Source organism: Gastrolobium bilobum, unplaced genomic scaffold (genome assembly GCF_033153095.1).
Source record: "Gastrolobium bilobum isolate Gb01-03AN ecotype WA unplaced genomic scaffold, APGP_CSIRO_Gbil_v1 utg12072, whole genome shotgun sequence".
Classification (NCBI taxonomy): Eukaryota; Viridiplantae; Streptophyta; class Magnoliopsida; order Fabales; family Fabaceae; genus Gastrolobium; species Gastrolobium bilobum.
The window spans coordinates 265,834-287,408 of NW_026899161.1; the positions used below are offsets into that span (position 1 = coordinate 265,834).

The 21,575-nt window shown below is 35.7% G+C and overlaps 3 protein-coding genes and 1 pseudogene across 6 annotated transcripts; 2 read left to right on the forward strand and 2 right to left on the reverse strand.

Moving 5' to 3' along the window:
• Positions 1-525: 525 nt before the first annotated feature.
• On the reverse strand, positions 526-2,240 carry LOC133287869 (dormancy-associated protein 1-like). 3 transcript variants are annotated; one of them, XM_061485551.1, is made up of 3 exons: positions 2,042-2,240; positions 1,711-1,909; positions 526-907 (listed from the first exon to the last, which is right to left on the reverse strand). In XM_061485551.1, the coding sequence occupies exons 1-3, from the start codon at positions 2,136-2,138 to the stop codon at positions 871-873; spliced, it is 333 nt and encodes a 110-aa protein (XP_061341535.1). In that variant the 5' UTR covers positions 2,139-2,240; the 3' UTR covers positions 526-870. The 3 variants fall into 3 exon arrangements, with proteins under 3 accessions (XP_061341535.1, XP_061341534.1, XP_061341533.1); XM_061485550.1 differs by having other exon boundaries at positions 1,711-1,912; positions 2,042-2,238; XM_061485549.1 differs by having other exon boundaries at positions 1,711-1,918; positions 2,042-2,207.
• A 5,348-nt stretch (positions 2,241-7,588) lies between these two features.
• Positions 7,589-8,615, forward strand: LOC133287858 (uncharacterized; annotated as a pseudogene).
• Positions 8,616-10,985: 2,370 nt separating this feature from the next.
• Positions 10,986-11,306, forward strand: LOC133287847 (phosphoglycerate kinase 3, cytosolic-like). The gene has a single exon (XM_061485525.1). The coding sequence runs from the start codon at positions 11,003-11,005 to the stop codon at positions 11,288-11,290; it is 288 nt and encodes a 95-aa protein (XP_061341509.1). The 5' UTR covers positions 10,986-11,002; the 3' UTR covers positions 11,291-11,306.
• Positions 11,307-12,246: 940 nt separating this feature from the next.
• Positions 12,247-18,140, reverse strand: LOC133287890 (protein FRIGIDA-ESSENTIAL 1). 2 transcript variants are annotated; one of them, XM_061485582.1, is made up of 6 exons: positions 17,543-18,140; positions 14,664-14,892; positions 14,283-14,488; positions 14,172-14,203; positions 12,891-14,087; positions 12,247-12,811 (listed from the first exon to the last, which is right to left on the reverse strand). In XM_061485582.1, the coding sequence occupies exons 1-6, from the start codon at positions 18,051-18,053 to the stop codon at positions 12,782-12,784; spliced, it is 2,205 nt and encodes a 734-aa protein (XP_061341566.1). In that variant the 5' UTR covers positions 18,054-18,140; the 3' UTR covers positions 12,247-12,781. The 2 variants fall into 2 exon arrangements, with proteins under 2 accessions (XP_061341566.1, XP_061341565.1); XM_061485581.1 differs by having other exon boundaries at positions 14,283-14,491.
• Between the last annotated feature and the right edge of the window lie 3,435 nt (positions 18,141-21,575).

Sequence of the window (21,575 nt, forward strand, 5' to 3'; positions counted from 1 at the left end):
GGAGCATAGACTGATGTATTTTATCGTGGGCCATGCCCAATGATAATAATATCGTTCATTTTTCTGTTAAATATGGGATGTAATTTTATTTTTAAAACAAGGGTCCTTCTCCAAAAGTAACCATCAGGGGTTTTAATTTCAACCACTACCTTTTCTATTCGATGTTTATCACATAAGTCTCGGATGAATCATCTGACAAGCTTTTCATATAGCCTTTTCCCTTAACTTCAGCAAAGGTTGGTCCACTTACAAATAAATACACGAAAAATGAAAGGATACGAAATTCCTTTTAAATCAAAATAAAAGGGAAAGAGTAAAACAAAGACGTCAAGGTTTCGGTGATATCAATGGGCTGGAACTTAAATTACGATATTCAAACTATAGATAAGGTTACTCCCACTCCCCGTTATGTCATTTACTAAACCAAGAGGGCCACTTACCTAAAAACTACAATTATTACTATCTATTAAATTAGGATGATTAGGACAGCCATTAATTTCGTACCATGTAAACATTACAAATGAATTATTATGATAAGACCGTGCAAATCCATACACATTATACTTATCTCACCAAGATTACATATTCTTAAAAAAAAAAAAAAGAGTAACACACTTTAACTTATTTTAATAATAGATTAACCCATCAACAAGGTTCACGGCAGATCTGGTTAACAAAACTTGAATAAAAAACAAAGCATACTAATTATTAAGCATTTTTACATTCACTTGTTCTCAAAACCAAACACTGCTAATTCAGTCGACGACAGCCCAATCAAAACACGAAGCGGAAAGAGAGATGCAATCACGTGGCAGACGCTCAACAAAAGCGGACACTATTTACATGAAACTAACGGGAGTTCGCCGTCACTCAGCGGTGCTTGCTCCTTGTGTCCCCGCTGTAGAGCCTGCAATCACATGCACAAACGGACGTTAGATTAAAATAATCGTAAAATTAGCCGTTGATTGATGATTCTCAAAAGATCAAATGGGGCTCATATCACCCCAATCGCATACATAGCACGCTAGCACCTGTGCATTGAACCAAAATATATCCCAAGCGCAGATCCCAAGCACGTGAATGACAACACAAATTATCTGTTTGTTTGTTGTTACAATTGGTTTAATAAACATACTGGGGTGACTACTAGCTAGTATGGCATAATAATATAAAAGGGAAATATAAGAATTGTTCATTCCTGCAACAAAGATCCGACAACATATCTTGAGGATATGGCGTCGTATCCTGATTTTGCTTTGACTTTTTTTTAAGCGTGAGACCCACACTTGATTTGTGTGTGCAGAAAAATGATCTTGTCATGTCACATGATAAAAAACAAACCCAATATAAAATTATACATATTGTAAAACAACTTTTACAACCAAAATTCACATTAATTTTAAAAAATAAAATAAAAAATTACCGAACTTATTTGAGTGATTCAATCGTTCATCATCATACAGTGACCAGCAAGTTAGATATCATAAGTACCATAACTTTTTTATTATTATTTTAACAAAATGAAAGTCTAATAAGTTAACACTTTTTCATACTATAAAACACTGAACAAAATACTAAGGGGAAGAAGAAAAAAAAGGAACACCATGTAGCTTCATTTTAACATGATTTGTCTTATGGCATAATATAATCAACTTGTGATTATGTGTGCATGCAAAGTGGTTGATGAGTTATAGCAATAATAACACATACCAATCATAGACAGTAGGAGTGTTAGGCAGTGGTTTGTCAAACATCTGAGCACCAATGGTCTTTGTGGCAGAGTTACTCCCGGGATGGAACACGCTCCTCCAAACGTTGTCAACTTTACGCGCCGATATCGGTGTCGTCGGGGTCAACGGGGTTGTCGGTGTCGTCGGCATGGACAAGTTCCTCTGGAACTTGCTACCTTCTCCTTCATCTACAACCATAAACATAACATGATCATATATATGGATAAATATGCGTACATATGCACAAGCTTGAACTTAGCCCTATACATATATTCTAGTTAGGAATTTATACATTATTATATGAAAGGTACCTTTGAAGTTGGTGTTGAGCTTCCTGAGCTTGCCAAGGCCACGCTCAGGTTGAGGACCAGCTACAACATCATCCCAGAGCTTCTCTAGAAGAACCATCTTGCAAGTATATATTGCTCTTAATGAAAACTAGGGAGGGTTTCTCAAAGTGTTTCGTGAAGTGTATATATAGAGGGTGATCACCAGTGATGCTTAAAATATCTATGACTTAAGTGGGATGAAGTGTTTTGCTGCCTCCAACCAAGTGCATCTTATTTTTGTTTTTATGTGATAGGGAGTGGCAATAGTAAAAACAAAAGGAAGTGGAAAGAGTGAGAATTGGATGATTAGGAGATGGATAAGGATGAAGACTGAGTAAATGTAGGACCCACGATATAATAATATCTTTGCGAGATGGGAGAGCGGTTAGTAGGTCGTGGGTTGCCCTACAAGTGTACACATAAAAACATATATAATTAGCTTGTCCTTTGTCCAATTATTCAGAGCAATGTGGGCTCCAGTTATGGATATGGACTGGAATTGATCGTGGACCCCACTCTTTGTTCCTATGCTCAAGATTAATCGTGTCATGGTGTGGATTGAGAGATATGACCCTAGATCCAGATGCCATGAATCCCTCAAAGGAAGGATCTAGATTTCGAGAAAAGAAAAGTCTTCCCTTAGAAGCGAAAAATGATATCATAAGGATAATTAGTTGCCCAAGCTAAAATATCATGCAATATTTTTTTACCATGTTTAAAATAAAATAAAAAACCTATATATCCACGCTTTAACTTTTTGGAATGATTAAGTAGCAATAATGTATCGTTGTAATCGCCCACAGAGAAGACATAGGATAGGGCCTAAGGCACTAAGAGTCTATTTGGATGAGCTTTTTTTTCTTCAAAAACTGTTTTTTTTAAGAAAAAAAAGCACTTCTCGAAAAAAGTCTGTTTGGATGTCTGCTTTTTAAAAAAGCAGAAGTCATAAAAAAAGCCAAAAACCTACTTTTTTCGAAAGCTAAAAATTTTAGCTTTTTAAGAAAGCAGAAGTCAAAAGCCAAATATTTTTTTCAAAAATTAAATATTTTTTATAAAATCTAAATAGCTGTAACTTTTATAGAAAGTTCTTTTAAAATAAGGAAGTGATAAAAAAAACTTTTTTAAAAGGCAATACAAACTAGCCCTAACAAATCCGAAAGAAGTAGCATATGACTATTGGGCCGCTAGTCCCGCTAAACAATTTGCTGGATCAATCCTCCTCTAAATCATAAATGAGTAAATGACGTTTAAAGTGGATAAAATACCACCGTTGGGCAAAAGAATTACTTAATTAAAGTTGATTGGTAAGTTTCTCCAAACTAATACAGCCAAACATGTCATTGATACTCATGAGATTAGTTCTGTCAATGATCCTAATGGGACTAATATCATGTCAGCGTCATATATACAGTCTCGTCACCGTAAAATTTCAGAAGGCTATAACTTTTGACTCGTGTATTAAAATCAGATAAATTTCTTTTTGATTTCACATAACTTTTTTATATCTACGCAATGACACCTCATTTGACATATTTTATCTTCCACAAACATAATTTGAATTTGCAACACTAGTTCCACACTCACTAGAGCATTTAAACCCAGAAGCCTCCGAGTTCTTTTCAAACCAACACTATGAGTCGCAACACGTGTCATCGATTTCTTGACCTAGTTTTCCCATGGTTAGCCTCTTAGGAAACGATTTTTTCAACAACAAGATCAGTATTTTAAGGCTTTTCATAAGAAGAAACATTGTTATCCTGTGCGCGTTGATGAAAAGGAAACCACTGTCATTATTTGTTATTGTTTGATAGTTGAAAAATAAGAACAAAAATTAAATAAAATCATTCACATAGATAAAACGTGTCAATGGATGGCATGTGCAGCAAGCTCATGGTGTTGATTCGAAAAGAACTCGGGAGCTTATGGATTTAAATGCTCTTGTAATTGTAATATCTTTGTTACAAATTCAAACTATGTTTATAGGAGATATAATATGTCAAATGAGGTGTCATTGCGGAGATCTCGAAAAGTTATATAAAAAAATTATCTGATTTGAATACCCGAATCAAAATTTATAGTCTTTCGAAATTTTATGGTTACGGGATGCCTAAGTGGAGCTGACATGCCATAAGTCCCATCAATACCAATAACGTGATTTGAAAATTTTTATTCAATCAACTTTAATTGTGTAATTTTTTTTCCAACAATTTTAAAATAGTGTTTTTAAAAGTAGAGAAACAATAAGAGTCATCCTTTTTATAGGGATTTTAAAAAAAAATCAACTAGAATCTATCTATGAAAAAGCATAGGGTAAAGTGTGTGTCATTTTAAAGGATGTAAAGTTGTGTCATTTTAAGGGATAGAAAGAGATAGATAAAGGAGGAGAGAGTTGACAAAAAAAATAAAAGTGTGGGTCCTACCTCTTTGTGAGAGTGAAAGGATATAAGTTGTATCGTTTAAAAGGATAAACACTTTTCCCAAAAGCATAATATTAAAAGGTTTTAATGTTTTCTAAAGTGAATGTAGATAAGTTATCTACATTCGCTCCCAAAACGATGTCGTTTTGGGTTGAAAAATTAAAAATTTATAATGAAAAAGACTATTATAACCCTGAAATAAATTATAATTACAAAAATACTTTGATTTCCGCCCCAAAACGACTCATTGTAGATAAATTATCTACGTTGACTATAGAAAAATCGAACTCATATTAAAAACGAGAGAAAACAATTGATAGCGAAAAGTAGGGTAGGGATGCATAGTTGAATAGAGAGAAAGTTAAAATATCTTTCCAATAAAGTAAAGTTTTTTTTTTTCTAACAAAAATTATGATTTTTACTTTAGTCTTTTATAAAAAAAATCATCTAATTCCTACAAAATTTAAAGTGAATTTATTTTAGTTTTTTTAAAAATTTAATATAGGTTTTTTTGAATTTATAAGAGACTACAATTTTAATTAAATGAGTCTACTTTAAATTTTTTAAGAACTTCAAAATTTTTTTTATAAGAAACTTAAATAAAGATCATATTTTTTTATTAGCGACTGAAGAAAAACTTTATACTTTTTAGTGTGCAGAAAACATTAAACTGTTAAATTAATGCACACAACTCAAGGGGAAAAAAAGACTCGTCTAGATCTAGTCGACAACTACCACATTATTATTTCAAATGTAAAATAATTATATAGTACAAAAATGCATATAAAATAAGGGTTTTATAATTCTCATTTAACATAAGAATTTAAATTTTCCTACACACCCTTCAATTTCCGTACTGACATAGGTCCTACATATAATTTTTTCTAACACATAGGTCCCACATACTTTTTATCTTTACAACATGAGAATTGAATTCTCATTGAACATGAGAAAATCAAACCCCATAAAATAATAATGTATTGTTTTAATAAATTAATATACACAACTAACAACTTGTTCTAATTAATAATTTTTCCACACTAGACCCCTAGATCCAGGTTCATTGAATTACCAAAAGAGCCCCCGACACGTATTTTACTAGAAAGGCCAAAACCTATGTGGACCAAGAAATCCAATTTCTCATTGAATTATCAACGACTGGAAGCACCATGAAGGAGCTTACCTATCAAAGGAGAATATTGATGTCCTTAAATACCTCATTATTCTTTACTAAAAAAAAAAACACCTCATCATTAACGCATGAGAGGGTAGTGCCATGAAATTTAACCCAGCTTAAAGGTGTGAGTAGTGTTATTAATTATTAATAGGGTACCTTTTCTTTTCTTTTTTTGGTAAACTTAATAGGCTATCTTTAATTATTTACTAAGATGCACCTTATAATATATTTATTATATAATTTAATATAAATTTAATTAAATTAATTAAATTAATAACCCATTGATTGAATCAATAACTCAGTATTTCAATCGAGTCAATAATAGAGTCGAGTTTTAAAATATTGTTGGTATCAAAAAATTTAATATGATGTCCCATTTGAATAATTGATTTTCATCAATTTAAAAATGGTAATTTACCGTGTTACACCCATTAATTAATTTTTAATTTTGAAGGAAATCAATAATTTAAATGAGCCAATATAAAGTAATCCCACTGTATTAAACGAACCAACAAGTAACAAATAACCACAAGTCACAATGAAATTAAGATGACCAATGACCATCATCAAGAAACCCGCACCTCAAAGGCAGGCGTATAAAATATATTCTAAACACACAAATGAATGTGTTATGAAAAATAAAAATGAAAACAAAGTTGCTAGGAGGGTAAATTATAAATGAAGAAATATCCTTGGTAACGTTGAAGAGTCAAAACCCTCTAAGTACTTTCCATGGTTATACGTTTGATACGTCTAAAGCCTCCAACCCGACTTAATTGAGTTGGGTTACACGCTTTAAAATTTCAACCTAGCCCAATGAACCCAATCAAATCTTTCTTCGTTTTTTTTTTTTTTTAATTGTAAACAATTCTCCATCACCAACCCTATTAGCCACCTCCAACAACGATGGAAATCTTTTTTTTCCTTTTTATATTTTTTGAATTTATAAAAATGTGAACTCAATGAATCCAATTAAAATCAACTGAACCTGACTATTTACAATTCGATTGGTTTTCAGAATTTTCTAAAGCCTAACTCAACCCAACCACGAAAAGAAGTTTTAATTTGATTGTTGAAGAACATAGTCACTTTGGCATCAATTATTACACATACCATCCAACAACTTACGATATTAGTTTTAATCTATTGACAGTATAAGCCATAAGGTGTAATTTACTGGATTGTTCATTGAAGGTTGTTTCAATTTTCAAGTCCGAGAAAATTCACATTTTCGTAGTGAGAAATTCCAAAGAGTCATCTGAATTTTCCATTTCCCTTCGTTACTATTAACATACTTCTACACATTATTTGTCATTGAACCCTCCACTTTTCGACATGTAAAAAATATGCATATTTACTTGGTGATTAAAAACATGTATAATTTTGAAATTTTGGTTATTTCTTAATCTTTAGAAAGGGCCGGAGTTGAACTTGTACCCCTTAATGAAAGCCAAGTATATACCAGTTACAAAACAAAAATTAATGGAACATTTCAATGAGTCCTTGGGTTTGTGTCCAACCACAACCGTCCCTATGGTGAAACGAGTGGTGTAAATACAATTTTAAGTAACTACAACCTTGGTCCAAACACAATCGATGATGTAACTGCAAGGTTAAATAAAAACCAGAATAGAAGAAGACGATAGTGAAATGCAATTTCTAAAGAAATAACAAATCACTTGTCCTCTCTTCATCTACTTACTATGTAACACTTACCATCCTCGTAGGATCAGCCACTTGAGCAAGCTATAGGTGGGAATGTATCATGTAAGCACAAGGGAGGCACTCACAACAAAGACACAAAAATTAAGATATAACTGTTTGTCATATAAGCTGATTGAGATTTGACAATGACCTTAAGAAATGGATAACTATATTATATATCACTCTACCTTGTTAATATCCACCAATATGAAGACTCCTCTATGAATACGTATGGGCCGAATGGTAGATGTGACAACCCGGACTAAAGATGACAAACTTCATAATGTTGGCATCAAAGAGAATTGATAAATGATAATGGATGAGTAAATTATGTGATTGGTTAATCGATTTATCAATCTTTTATTGATCCAACATGTAACTTGATTTCTCAAAAAATACCCCCTAAAATTAAATACGCGTATTGGCTTACACCCTCTTTCACAAAGTGGACAATAATAAGGAATAAGATAAAATAGAGAACGAACAACTTAAAAGTCGGCAAAACACAATCCAACTGAATTAAAAAGTGGTCCAAACTTCCACTAAGTTTCTGCATATATAAGTTTCCTATCCACATAACTATTTTGGTCATAAATCAATGGATACCCAGCAAGAAAATAAGCTTATCTCGAATGTTGTGACTGATAACATTTCAATGGACTCATTCTCTTTTAGTGGCCTTGTTTCCATTCAAGACCAGCAACCAAAGCTCCCTTCTCCTAACCAGGCTAAATACTATGAGGTAAGCAAGCATGACCCAGAATTTGAATTTACCAACTCCAAAGCAAACTTAAATTCTGCTATCAATCCAATCAAGATCACACCTGCTGATCAGCTTATTTTCAATGGTCAACTTCAACCACAAGCAATTGCATTTCAAACAAATCAGCCTTTGATCACAAATCCACCCAGTTCCTCAAGCTCATTAATAGCAACGCATAGCAGTAGTAAGGTGTCAAGTGGGAAAACAAGCAGCACTAGGAAACATCATGAAAAACTTGACAGAGCAAGCAAACATACAAACAAGGAAAGCACCGTGACAAGGACAGGGTTTGGCCAGAAAATGAAGTCTTTTCTATCACCATGCCAAGAATGCGGAACCATTAAACCAGGGGCTGTAAAAGCACAAACTGTTGCAGGAGAAAATTTCAAAATATACTGACACAAGGCCTATTATTCTCTATGCACTTCTTTCTTGCAAAACCAGAAAATGTCATCAGGAATCTAGCTTTTCTTGCTAATTAGTGTATGAACAAAATACAAGTGTCAAACTTCATTTCAACGTCAGTCACTGCAGCAATAGCATCAAATGATCAAAATGTTAAACCTTCACTTTGGACCATTTTTATCATTTTCATTTTATTTGGTTAGTCAAAGCTATATACAATATTCTATTTGCTTAACTAGCCGATCATTTCTCATATGGTTTGCTATTGATTTATTTTTCTTTGTCAGCTAAAGATCTCGATATGTTCAAATACAATTTTTTTTTTTTTTTTTTTTTTTTTGGGTACAATGTTCAAATAGAAATTTAAGATTGCATATAACAGTGAGGTCTGGGGATTGTACATGTTGGGTATTGCTAAGAAAAGCTCCAACACTGGTGAATTCAGAGCCTCTAAGGAAACAAAATCTCATCACCATTTTTCTTTTCTGGTCTAGGCTGGTTTTTTCTTTACCTTTTTTTCGATTGAATCTTGAGCACATAAGGGCTTAAGGTGACTGCAGTATTACCCTAACAGAATGAACAAGTTTGATCTTTTGTTTTACATTGGAACTAGAGAATTAAAATTCATCATAAACAGCCTCACATTCATTTTTCCCTCAAATTTGTCTCGGGATATATTCTGATGGGTCATGGGCCTAAAAGTTAGTGAATTAGTTAGTTTGTTATGGAAACTATTCTATAATATTCCTAAAATATAGGATAAAAGGGAGGCAGAGTGTGTAGTGTGGGTATGCATGCATTCAGAATATTTGGAGTGGGGTTTTGGGAAAGGATCTCTTGGGATCTCTTTGGCCTAGGTATTTTGGCTTGAGAGTGAGTGAGGTCTTTTGGTGTCTATTTTCTACATTGTAATTCTTGTTATTGTTACGTGTTTAAGTCTGTAATTAGGATGAGGAGCCTTGTTGCTCTGTTTCATTTACTGCCATTGCTGTGTTACTGCCATTTTCTTGTTATTTCTCAGTATAATTGCTATTGAAATTATAAGTTCCATCAATTTGGTATCAAAGCACTACATTCCTGGGAGTGATCTTTGATCCAAAGATCTGAAAGAAAGAAAAAAAAATAAAAAAATAAAAAAATGGAATACAGATTGACGAAGGTTGAGAAGAGCTTGGATAGTGTGGAGGAAAGGATGGATGAAGTTGAAGTCTCTATTCGTCAATTGAGAGAGACGATAATGGCACTCATTAATCGAGTGGACCCATGGAAAGGAAGACCAGTTACTGAAAATAGAGTTGTTGCTCATGGTGGTGATCGCGGAGAGAGGGTCCCGCAGGCAACAATGAAACAAAGGGAGGAGGTGCCATACTTTACCAGAGAATATCCATATGGATGGATTTTTTAGGCGAAGCATTATCTTAGGGTGAATCAAATCCCTATTGAAAAACAAGTGGAGACAGCTTCAAGTTGTTATGAGGGAAGGGCCAAGGGGTGGTTCCAATGGTAGAAACCAAGAAATCCGACAATCACGTGGGAGGGATTTCGCTCTGCAGTCCTGCAAAGGTTCCACAGCTCTGTTCACGGGAAACCATACGAAGTTCAGACGACGTTCTTGACTAATCGGAAGGAAAAAAATCGAGCGGAAGGTGTAGAAGTAAAGGCGTACGAAAAAGGAACAAAAGAAATTAAAAAGAAGGAAGAAAAGCAAAAGGCAGAGGTTGAAGAAAAACAACAAGAAAAGCGTGAGGAAGAGATGAAGGCGGAGATTCGTGCTAAAATCTCGTCACATTCAACAGCAAATATGGAGGGCGTCAGGTTGTTAGCTCAAAGTGAGGAAGAAAAGCATGAAAGAAACGAAGAGAAAGAAATCGTTGCTGGGAAGATGGTGGATAGTGTGAGCTGTAGTGGGTTGAATGATAGTGGGCCTGGATCAGGACAATATATTACAGCCCGTTCCAATAACACAAATGGAGAAGGAATTCTCGGATTGGGCTCTGGTTCACGAAATGGGCCAAACACTTATCACTGCGGGCCCAATTCAAGTGGTAATATCAAAACCAATGGGGCTCAACAGCAACCCAATGAATTCTATCCCAACCTAAGGCACATAGCGACAGTGAAAAGCCAAGTTTTGACACAAGGAGGCTCCATTACCAACAGAAGCAACAATGACCAAGGCGGTGCGAGATACTGGCGATTAACAGCGGATATGCTTCTGATGTGATGCTCCTTTCTCTGTGGGTCATGTGTGTAGCAACCCACAACTACACGACATGTTGTTGGGCATTGGGGTCGAGGGAGAGAGCGGAGGGGACGACACGGGTAAGCAGATGGCTGGTGAGGAAAATTGGGATATACGTTTGAGTGTGCATAGTATTGTGGGTGGTGACAGGCATAGGGCAACGATGTTGGATCTTGCCACGTCATTACTTGCAATAGCCAAGGCAAAATGGGTGTTTCTCTTGTTACTAAGTGACATGGTGATTGCGGACAAATCTTCTCCTGATGCAAACAGCAAGGTCGTGCTAGCATATGTTATCCCTGATGGCTGGATGAGATTGGATATTGATCCAGATTTGGTTAAAACATTTAGTGAGGCATTGGATACCCCCAAAACCATCACATGGAATGGACCAAAGGGAGTGTTTGAGTTTGACAAGTTTGCTGTTGGGACAGAGGCTACCACAAAGAAGCTGGCTGACCTCAGTGGAAAGGGAGTGACAACAGGGTTAAGAAGCTTTAAACAATGGGATCCGGGTGGATAATTTTTCACATTGCCTATCCTCTTTCTTCACCTTGAGGACAAGGTGAGTTTTGGAAGGGGAGTATTGATGGGCCATGGGCCTAAAAGTTAGTGAATTAGTTAGTTTGTTATGGAAACTATTCTATAATATTCCTAAAATATAGGATAAAAGGGAGGCAGTGTGTTTAGTGTGGGTATGCATGCATTCAGAATATTTGGAGTCGAGTTTTGGGAAAAGATCTCTTGGGATCTCTTTGGCCTAGGTATTTTGGCTTGAGAGTAAGTGAGGTCTTTTGATGTCTATTTTCTACATTGTAATCCTTGTTATTGTTACGTGTTTAAGTCTGTAATTAGTATGAGGAGTCTTGTTGCTCTGTTTCGTTTACTGTCATTGCTGTGTTACTGCCATTTTCTTGTTATTTCTCAGTATAATTGCTATTGAAATTATAGGTTCCATCATATTCCTAAAATTACGTACTAGCTGTTAACGATTTTTCTTCTTGTGCCTCAACTGTGCAATGTAGTTTATATATACATAGAGACAAACTGTTTTATACGGGGACAAAATGAAAATGTTGCCTAGAAATTTCCAAATTTAAGGTTAAATTTTGAACAAAATTTAAGACATTTAAAAAGAAGCAATCTGAGCACATATAATTCATCACAAACTAGCAAGAAATACAGAAGTGTAAATGAACTTGGTACTTCTAGGAAAAAAAATTGACTTTTTTTTTGGTAAAAAGCAAAAAATTGACTTTGCTAGTGACCATGAGCAAACACGGGTTGGCATTGATGAGCAAACACGGGTTGGCATTGATGAGCAAACACAAATATGACATCCACAAAGATAGGAAGCTAAAACTCACAGCTAATAAATATGATAAACAGAATAACAGGACTACACATCATGTTTCGAGATGATAAAAATACTAGGAAGCTTCAACTAGCAGCTGTTTTGCAAAATTTTCCCATGGCCAATAATAAACAAAACAAGAAACCCAGATGAAACAGAATAAAATACAAATGCTGAGGTTGACCACTGGGACATTAAAAATCCTGCCCGACATATTGCAACTTCTATAACCCAACTCTACAGTGCGGGATATCAATATATTTACAACAATTTCCAGATTTTCAGACACATGAAAACAAAGAAACAGCATGAACCCTACCAGTCTTTCCTAGTTGCTGGCCATTATTTTCAGGCCCTAGAGAATCATAATAGATGTTTTTAAACAACCAACCTTAATTATGCAAACATGGTTGATATATCATCTAATGAAAATAAGGTATCCTTAAGTTATAAACCATGCAATTCATGCATGTTTACACCGGAATTGAACAAGCAAGAAAAAGCACCGGTCAAACATGAAGCAAACATGTTGAAAGAGAATTCAAAACATTCCAAATCAACCTTGACTATGAAACAGATAGCCTCAGATGGAAGTTATAATGAATTGGGATCAGCCAAACTGATCAGAAACTGTCCACAAAAGGTGTTTGGGCTCGCATATCAAGATTTGCCATATTTATTGACATATCCCTGCAGACAAAAGATGCTTTTGTCAAATGGAGGACAAATCACAATCACTGCCATAAAGGGAAAAAAAAAAGACACTTACGTTGACCAGCTTTGCAATTTTCCCCCGACATGAAGAAACATATTGCTTAGCAGCATCTATGGTGGTCGGAATCTGCTGGGGCTCTAGGGTGCTAACAACCTTGTCAACTGATTTTTTAACTATCATAACATGTGCATCCTTGCTGAGACGACCCTCATGCCAAGATGGTTTTAACAACTCTTTCACCAAATCAACAAGACACGCACGGAAATTTCTTAATGTCTTCGGTTCTTTCTGCACGTTGCCATCCGTCTGAAAGTCAACATCCATTTCATGAATTTTCTTATCCTTATCTACTCTCTTCTTTTTGTGCCCTGATCCTTGGCCATGATATCTAGCATCACGCTCTTTCTCTGTTTTTGTAAAATCTTGTCCGACGCCCACTTTACCATCTAGATAGTTTACATAAGTTCCTGATGTTATCTCTGTTTCAGTTGCAAGACAATCTTTTTCACGAGGAACACAACTTTTGTTTGGCTCATTTTCATAAAATCTATTATGAGAAGATACAGAACTTTTGGCATCATTAAGATCAGACTTGTGTTTCCCAACTACAGCAGAATCACCATATGTCCGCACCTGTGGTGAAGCCTGGATAGATGATCCTTGAATTAAAAGGGAAGCTTTCAAAGACCCATCTCCTATATTAGGTATCTCAATGCTATCACGAAGAGGATCATAAAGATCTCCAGGGGATGATACACTCATAGAAGTAATAAAAAATGATGGTTTAAATGGTACAGAAGGTTCCCAATTATAAGTACGGATTTTTGATTTATATCCAGTAGAATGCAGTGGAACCCTGGATGAACTAACTAGCGGCAAATCTTCCCGCTCTGAACCAGAGAAAGTGGACGTAGGGGCATGATATTCTTTGTCACCTAAAGTAGTTGCACCTAGAGAGGAACTAAAAGGCAATGAACATCCTGATTGGGCTAAAATCCGGTGGGACAGTGACATGCTTGGAGCTGGAAATTGAGTAACCACACTTGAATTCGGTGAATGACTCAAAACTGCAGAAGTATATCCTTTGTGCATATGTTTGTTTCGAATGGTGGCCATTCCCTCAGCACGGGTTGAATACGAAGAGAGATTTGGGCTGAAATAATTGTTTGATGCGTTAAATGCAAATCTATTCTCTGGAAACTTCTGTTTTTCTTGAGATAGATGCCAACTTGGGTTTGCTTCTTGCTCATTCTGCAGGCTCATTTTCAAAGGAAATTCAGAAGAATGCAAACATATGCTTTCAAGTGAAGTAGTATATGGAAACGGAGTACTAACCATCCTCGATCTCTCAACATTTTCCCTAACACCTGTGACAAGATAATATTTTATGAGAAATATGTTTAGAGAGCAGATTCCTGAACAGCTTGGCCAAATAATATGATATACCTTCTTCCGATTTCAATTCTCTCTTTTGATGTGCAGTTACTAAGTCTCCTTCAGCCTGCTGGTCAAAATTATTCACAGTATCTTTTATATGAAGAAAACTACAGGAACTTCCTCTTATACACCAACCTTTGGCAAAAAAATCACATATAATTTTCGGCCGTTTGTTTTGATCTTCAATCTCGGCACCAGGAGACAGACTTCTAGTCCTCCTACAAGGAGGAGTTATACAGTAAAACATAATAGTTAGAAACTCCATGTGAACCAAAACACATTGTTAAAGGACAAGAAGCTACTTCTGAAAGAGAAAGCATGCTTTGTAATTAAACTTCGGGAAAATTATCGGTAAATGTAAAAGAACATCATGAATTAAAATGACCAGACCTTGATGTCATTTGTTTCACATCATCCTTTAACTCTACTCCCGGCTGCTTGATTTCGTTCCTATAATTCTGGCCACCATCGTATGAAGGAACAGATGCTATGACCATGGCATCATTCTTTTCCATGTCATGCAAAGTAGATTGTGACACTTGTTCAGGTTTTTCTACAATAGATGAAACTGGCCCCACGTTCTCGTCTTGCTCCTCAGACCCCATATGTTGGCTGGAATCTACAATAGAAGATTAAAGCTAAATCAAGAAATTAAAAGTAGAAAGGAAAAAGAAATGAATCCTCTTCTCTAAATCGTTTCATAAAGACAATCGAGGGAATTATATTACCTCCCACAAGACAAATTATGAAGATTGGACAAAAAGAGTAATGTCAACTCAAAGCAACAAGTTACTGAACTGGCAGTGTTCAGCACATAAACCAGCCGACGGAGTGGTGATTATATAATAAAAGAGGTTCAACGAACCTAGACACTACTTTTACACTTTCCTTACTTACTCAATATTCTACATCATTGATACAGAGTAGAACACAGTACTTTACACTGTTGAAAGACATTATTTTACATTGTTTAAAATGGTTTTGATCATTGTTTCTAACAATTACAAACCCACAACAAGAAAGGAAATAGACAGAGATAAGGGACGAAGAGATTGAAAGAGAAATGATATTATTGAGATGAACAAGGAGAGAGATCTCCTTTCAAGGTTTCACCCTTTTCAAGAGCCTTAGCTCAATTCTCAAATCACAGCCCCCTAAATGAATCCCTTCTAACCTTCCTTCTGCTATTTAAGCTAGGACTCTAGTAACTGCCTAATCGTCTAGCTCCTTGACTGACTCTAACTGTAACTAACTAAGCAAACAACCAACCATCTAACTATGAGTTTGCTCCCCCAAACCAATCACCTTCCAGATTTTCTTAGGATCCTGCTAGGTCCCATCATTTTCCTAATTTCCTAATATTAGATATTTTAAATCATGTATATATAATCAATCATGCTGAGGATTTCCTCAAGCAATTCAGAAATCCATCTCAACAAATAAAAAAGTACAAGAACAAGTCAGAGGCTAATAAACTAGCAATGCTCACCAGTCTCGCTGCATATCCAACAAAGAAACCCCTCTAAAACAGCCATTAGTTACACACCATAAAGAGGTTAAGAAGACTAATTTATTTCATGACAGAGGCAACATAAAAAAGTTCACACTTGAAAAGTCTGGCATTATTCACCAACCATATGCATATTAAATACCAAGAGGCATACTAAATATTCAACATCCCAACTTCATAGTAAAGCAAACCACAATTACCAAGATGGATTTGTAGCTCAGCACACAAGCAAAGCATGACAAGTTCAAAATTGATGGACAAATTCAAAAATCACAAGGTTCAAAACTACTGAAGAGTGAAGATAATGATGGGCACTAGGTTCGCCTTGTTGGAGCTAGGTTTACCTCATCAGCCTACTGGGTTAGTTGCAGACTCACAGTGAGCTATGGGGTTCGTCCACCCCTGTTGGATTGTGACTTTGTTCAAGCTAGGAGCTGTGCAATTGAGAATCGTTGTAGCTTCATTCACCACCTGCATTGCGGCTGGGTTCAAGCCAGAATGTTGGATGCCGTTATGGAGCCGAGTTCGTGCAGCTTTGAGGTTGAGGTTTCATGCAACACAAGCCCTATCATTCATCTGTCGTGAAATCTGCTTTTTGGGTTTTTTGAAAAATAGTGAAACAGTGTCATTTTGGGCGTGTTTAGGGACAAATCACCATTTCGTTGTAGACTCGTCCAATCGACCTCAAACTCATGATACTGTGCATGTATAAATGAGTCTACCCGAGTTTACAAAGAAACAAGTTTTCAAGCATGTTAACTCGATTTCCCTACCTAGAATTGTAAACTCATACTCTACGAGTTCATTTGCATGTTTGACGACCATGCCAAGTAGGGTAAGCCTTGGCTGTTGTTATATACACAATGTAGCCACTACCACGTGTGCTAGCTGAAAATGGTCTCACAGTTCCCTCTGTCAAAATATAGCAGTAAATTAGAAGAAAATACTGCAGAACACACTCATTTCTGACATAGTACACTGAATCTGGGCTTTCAAGATAGGGTGCTCTCTGACCTCATGCTTCTTCAAGTCATCAGACTTGGCTGAAATCCTCAGTCATGTAATTTTCATCAGTGTTTTACCTCTAACCTCTCTTGTTTTCCCATTATCGCTTTCTCTTTGTGTTCACTATTTGTACATGAGTTTAATGTCTTCTTTACTGTTTTTCAAATGGCCAACTTGCTCGAATATCATACAATCTGCATGGTAACACAGAAATTTTGGGGCTTGCTGCATCACCAAATGCCAATGACAACGTTGCAACTAGGTTAATCGGGAATCAGTACAATTCTAGTTAAGCACCAGTTAAAAAAAAGGGGGCAACTGATGCTATAAAGCTCTGGCAGGGTCCATGAATAAGTAACATGGTGAGAATTTGAAGGTTCCCATTGAAATAGATTAACTGCAGAGATGTCTCTACTCTCTAGAATCTCCTAATAAAAACCAAACCCCACGGCCACAAGATTTACTCCAAGGTAGCATATCATTCCTCGCTAGTCCCCATTGTCTCCTTCTCCCTCTATCCCCAAATAAACAGTTCAATAAAAATAAAATAATAAAGTAGAAAGAACAACATAAACATGGCATAAAATACATGAACTCACAAAAACCATATAAACTGCATGTAAGTAAACACCAGATAGTGGGTGAGCAATACAGTAGCAAAACCAAGTTACAAAATTTAAGCAAAACAGAAGAACTACATATAAGGGGATAAAATAAAGAACAAAATTCATAATTAATTTATGAATTGAAAAACCTTTGCGATTGTTATCCACATTGGGTGGAGAATCTGTCACTGCCCTTTTGTCCTCCTCCTCCACTTCCTCTTCTTCTTCTTCTTCTTCTTCTTCTTCTTCTTCTTCTTCTTCTACCTCCTCCTCCATTGGTTCTTCTTCTACCTCCTCTTCTACTGCTGCTGCTTCTTCTTCTACCTCATCCTCCTCTTCTTCCACTTCTACCTCCTCCATCTCTTCTTCTACCTCCTCCTCCTCCTCCTCCTCTTCTACCTCCTCCAACTCTTCTTCTACATCCTCCTCCTCTTCTTCTACCAATCCTACCTCCTCCTTCACTTTTACCTCTTCCTCTTCCTCTTCCTCTCCCTCTTCTTCTTCTTCTTCCCCTTCCTCTCCCTCTTCTTCTTCCTCTTCCTCCTCCTCCTCCTCTTCCTCCACTTCTTCCTCAGGGTCTTCTATCTCCTCTTCTTCTTCTTCTTGAAAGGATGGATCGATTTCATCATGGGAGGCTGTGGGAGAATTTGGGAGAGACATTGGGAGCAGAGAGGGAACAAGGTTGCGGCCAGGCAATGGAACCCCAATTCCAATTGCAATTGAAGGGGTTTTTAACGTAGAGGCGGAGACAGCATCCTCAGGCCAAATCACACAACAGAACAAGGAAACAAAGGATGTTCAACTGACGTGTACATCGGAATCCTGCTTGGAAAGGTAGACCCCACCTCCACTACTTTCATCTACGTGTCACCTTTATGATAACCCTAATACATTTTTTATTTATTTATATTCTATGATATATTATATGGCTGTAGCCCATATCCACATAGTTGTGTAACTTGGGCCTGGCAGTGATCGCTAATTTAACATTCTGAATTACCATTTTTAATCTATCATTTCTTTTCTCTTTTTTACCATTTTTAATCTATCATTTCTTTTCTCTTTTTTAATTTGTAACATATTATGCTTTACTGCGAGCATCTGTTATTTGAAATGAATTTTTAATAAAAATAAATGATACTGTAGATGTGTGGATTACTACAAAATTTGTAGGGGAAAATCATTTTAATAACAAATTATATAATCAATAGAGTACCTTCATAAGAAGACAATGAACATCCCTTGTAAAATATGAAAAGGTAGAAAGTCTGCCTTGAATTATCTTAAAGTATTGGAGTGTTTGGCAAAGGTCGCGATTCCGAAACCAAAAAAAGTTAAAATTAGACCAAAGAGAGTGGGTTGTGTTTCACTGGATATGCATCTAATAATGGTGCATGTCGATTGTGATGCAAATTGAATCACCGACTCTAGTAACACCAAGTCCATGAGTGGGTATGTGTACACACTTGGTGGGGGTGGTGTGTCTTATAAATCATCCAAGCAAGCATATATTACAAGGTCAATCATAGAAGCAAAAGCTTATTGCCTCAGATAGAGTTGGTGGGGTAGCTGAGTGGCTTTGTAACTTCATTGAGGGTATTCTGAATTGGCTGAAATTTGTGTTTGCTATGTGCATCCACTATGATAATAAGGTAGCAGTTGGAATTGCAAGGAATGTTATGTATGATGGCAAGTCTAGATGTCGATATTGAAGACATGATATCGTGAGGCAATTACTCTTTAGTGATATTATTACATATCTGTTAACTAGAAGTGTACCTAGAGAGACGATGTATAGTTTGTCGAAAGGAATGAGTTTAAGACCATTAAAATGTTGATCATTGCAGAAACTCTACCTAGAAGAGTGGAGATCCCACGAACTAGGTTCAAAGAGAAAATCAAGTGATGATTGACGAAAAAGCACTGTGGAGTTTTTCAAAACTCATACTCATTCCTAAACAAGGCAGTGCATAAGTAAAGGGTAGTCAAGTAAGCTTTTAATGATTTCTTATTCTGATGTGTTCAGACAGTGTATGTTGGGATACACATCAAAAATCACCTATGTAGGTGTGAAGTGATGGTCGCTTCTATGAGAATATTGCAATCCCGTATTCTCTAACGCACATGCAGAACCAGGAGGTGTCCAATGTGAAAATGGACACAAATAGAGGACCATCCATGTCCGAGGAACAATCGTGTGTTTCCTATTGTCTTGGTTTACACACAAGGTTGACGATTAGAAGGCATCGCGTCTATCGATTGACCGAGTAAATTCAATAGGTCTAACTAGGTCCGCTTATAAGGCATTGAGTCCACCGAACCCAATTGGGTTGTTCCTCATTGATCAATTGCACATTGCATTTGAGTCTCATATGCATATGGTCTTGATAGTTGAACTGCTTATTCACGTGGGGGATTGTTGAAATTAATTTTTAAATTAATTATTTTTATGAATAAGAAGTTTGATTTGAAAAGATGCGTTGTTTCATCGCCGGAAGGATGTGTTGCTTCATCCTAACAGATGTGTTGTTTCATCCTTAAATGAGTGTTTTTTCGATCGTGACCGTATATTTTCTATAAATAGATAGTCAATCAGAATTTTAAGGAGAGTTTTTCCCTATTGCATTTGCATTCTTCTACTATAGTTCAATTAGTCAGGCATAGGTTGAGTTCGATGGAGCTATTCAATGTGGAAGTGAGGCCGCAATAGTAGAGGTAATTTGTTCTATCATGTAAGACAATTGTCCACGAATCTTGGGACTATAGAGAGAGAAATATTAACTTAAGGACACAATGTTTAACATTGAGCTCGAATTTTTCTTGTTACATTCATATATTTTCGTACGGTACACTTTAACTTTGACTTATTGCATATTTCTATTTCTTGTGTGCATTTCATGAAACTGTGTGTATTGTCGAATTAATTTCACTAACACAGATTATTCCCTCTTAATGATTTTTACATCATTTTTTTAACAAATTGTTTTTTGTGAAGCAGCTCAAAATCAAATTTAAAGCAATTTCAAAATGATACAGCTGATTTTTTCACGTAATGGGTTCTTTAAAAAACCAAGCATCGACATAGGTTACTACAACATGAAATTATGTGATAATTGCATAAATATATCGAATTTATAGATAACCCGAAGATTCATGCAAAATATATTCCAACTTGTTATACAAATTAACTTCCATAATTGATATATTATCATATAAAATAAATAATACCTTTAATACAATAATTCTGTTGGCTTTGCTCCATCTAGATGTTTCATTAACATGAGCATTGTGCATCTTGCGTTGTCATCCTCCGCTTCTCAAATTCAAATTTCATCTTGGTAACTAGTGAGCAAAAAGCCCTCTCTTAACCTTGGCCATGCCTTTAAATCATGATTCACTAAAGCATAATAATATTATACAAAATATTATCTGTTAAAAGAAATTAGCTTCTTCCCTCAAAATGATAAATATAATATAACACATTGAATAAAAGCAAAATAATAAATGAACAATATGCAAAGAACCATACAACTAGAAATATCATTCATTTTATTTCAAAAGCAATCATAAACAATCTATTATTTGATTAAAAATAAAATAAAAGGAAATACATTAAGTATGCAACCAAACAACTGGAGCTAAAATAATTGTCTGTTACATTAAATGCAAATTTATTCTTTGGGAAAAAGTTATCCCTAAAAGACATTCTATTTTTCTTGAGATAGATGTCATCTTGGACTTGCTTCTTGCTCAATTCTGTATGTTCATTTTCAAAGGAAATTCAAAAAAATATAAACATATGCTTTCGAATGAAGTAGTTAATGGAATTAGAGTACTAACCTTCATCGATCTCTGAACATTTTCCCTAATACTTGTGACAATATATTCTTTATGATAAATATGTTTGGAGAGCAGATTCCTGAACATCTTGGCCAAATAAGTTATATAATATGGCTTCTTCCTATTTTAATTCACTCTTGTGAGGTTCCATGACTAAGTCTCCTTCAGCCTCATGGTTAGCATTATTCACATTATCTTTAGCAAAGAAAACTACAAGGAATACCCTCATGCACCATCCTTTAGCAACAAAAAAATCACATATAATTTTGGTGTATTTGTTTCAATCTTTAATCTCAACATTGGGAGACGGACTTCCAATTCTTCTATAAAGAAAAGTTAATC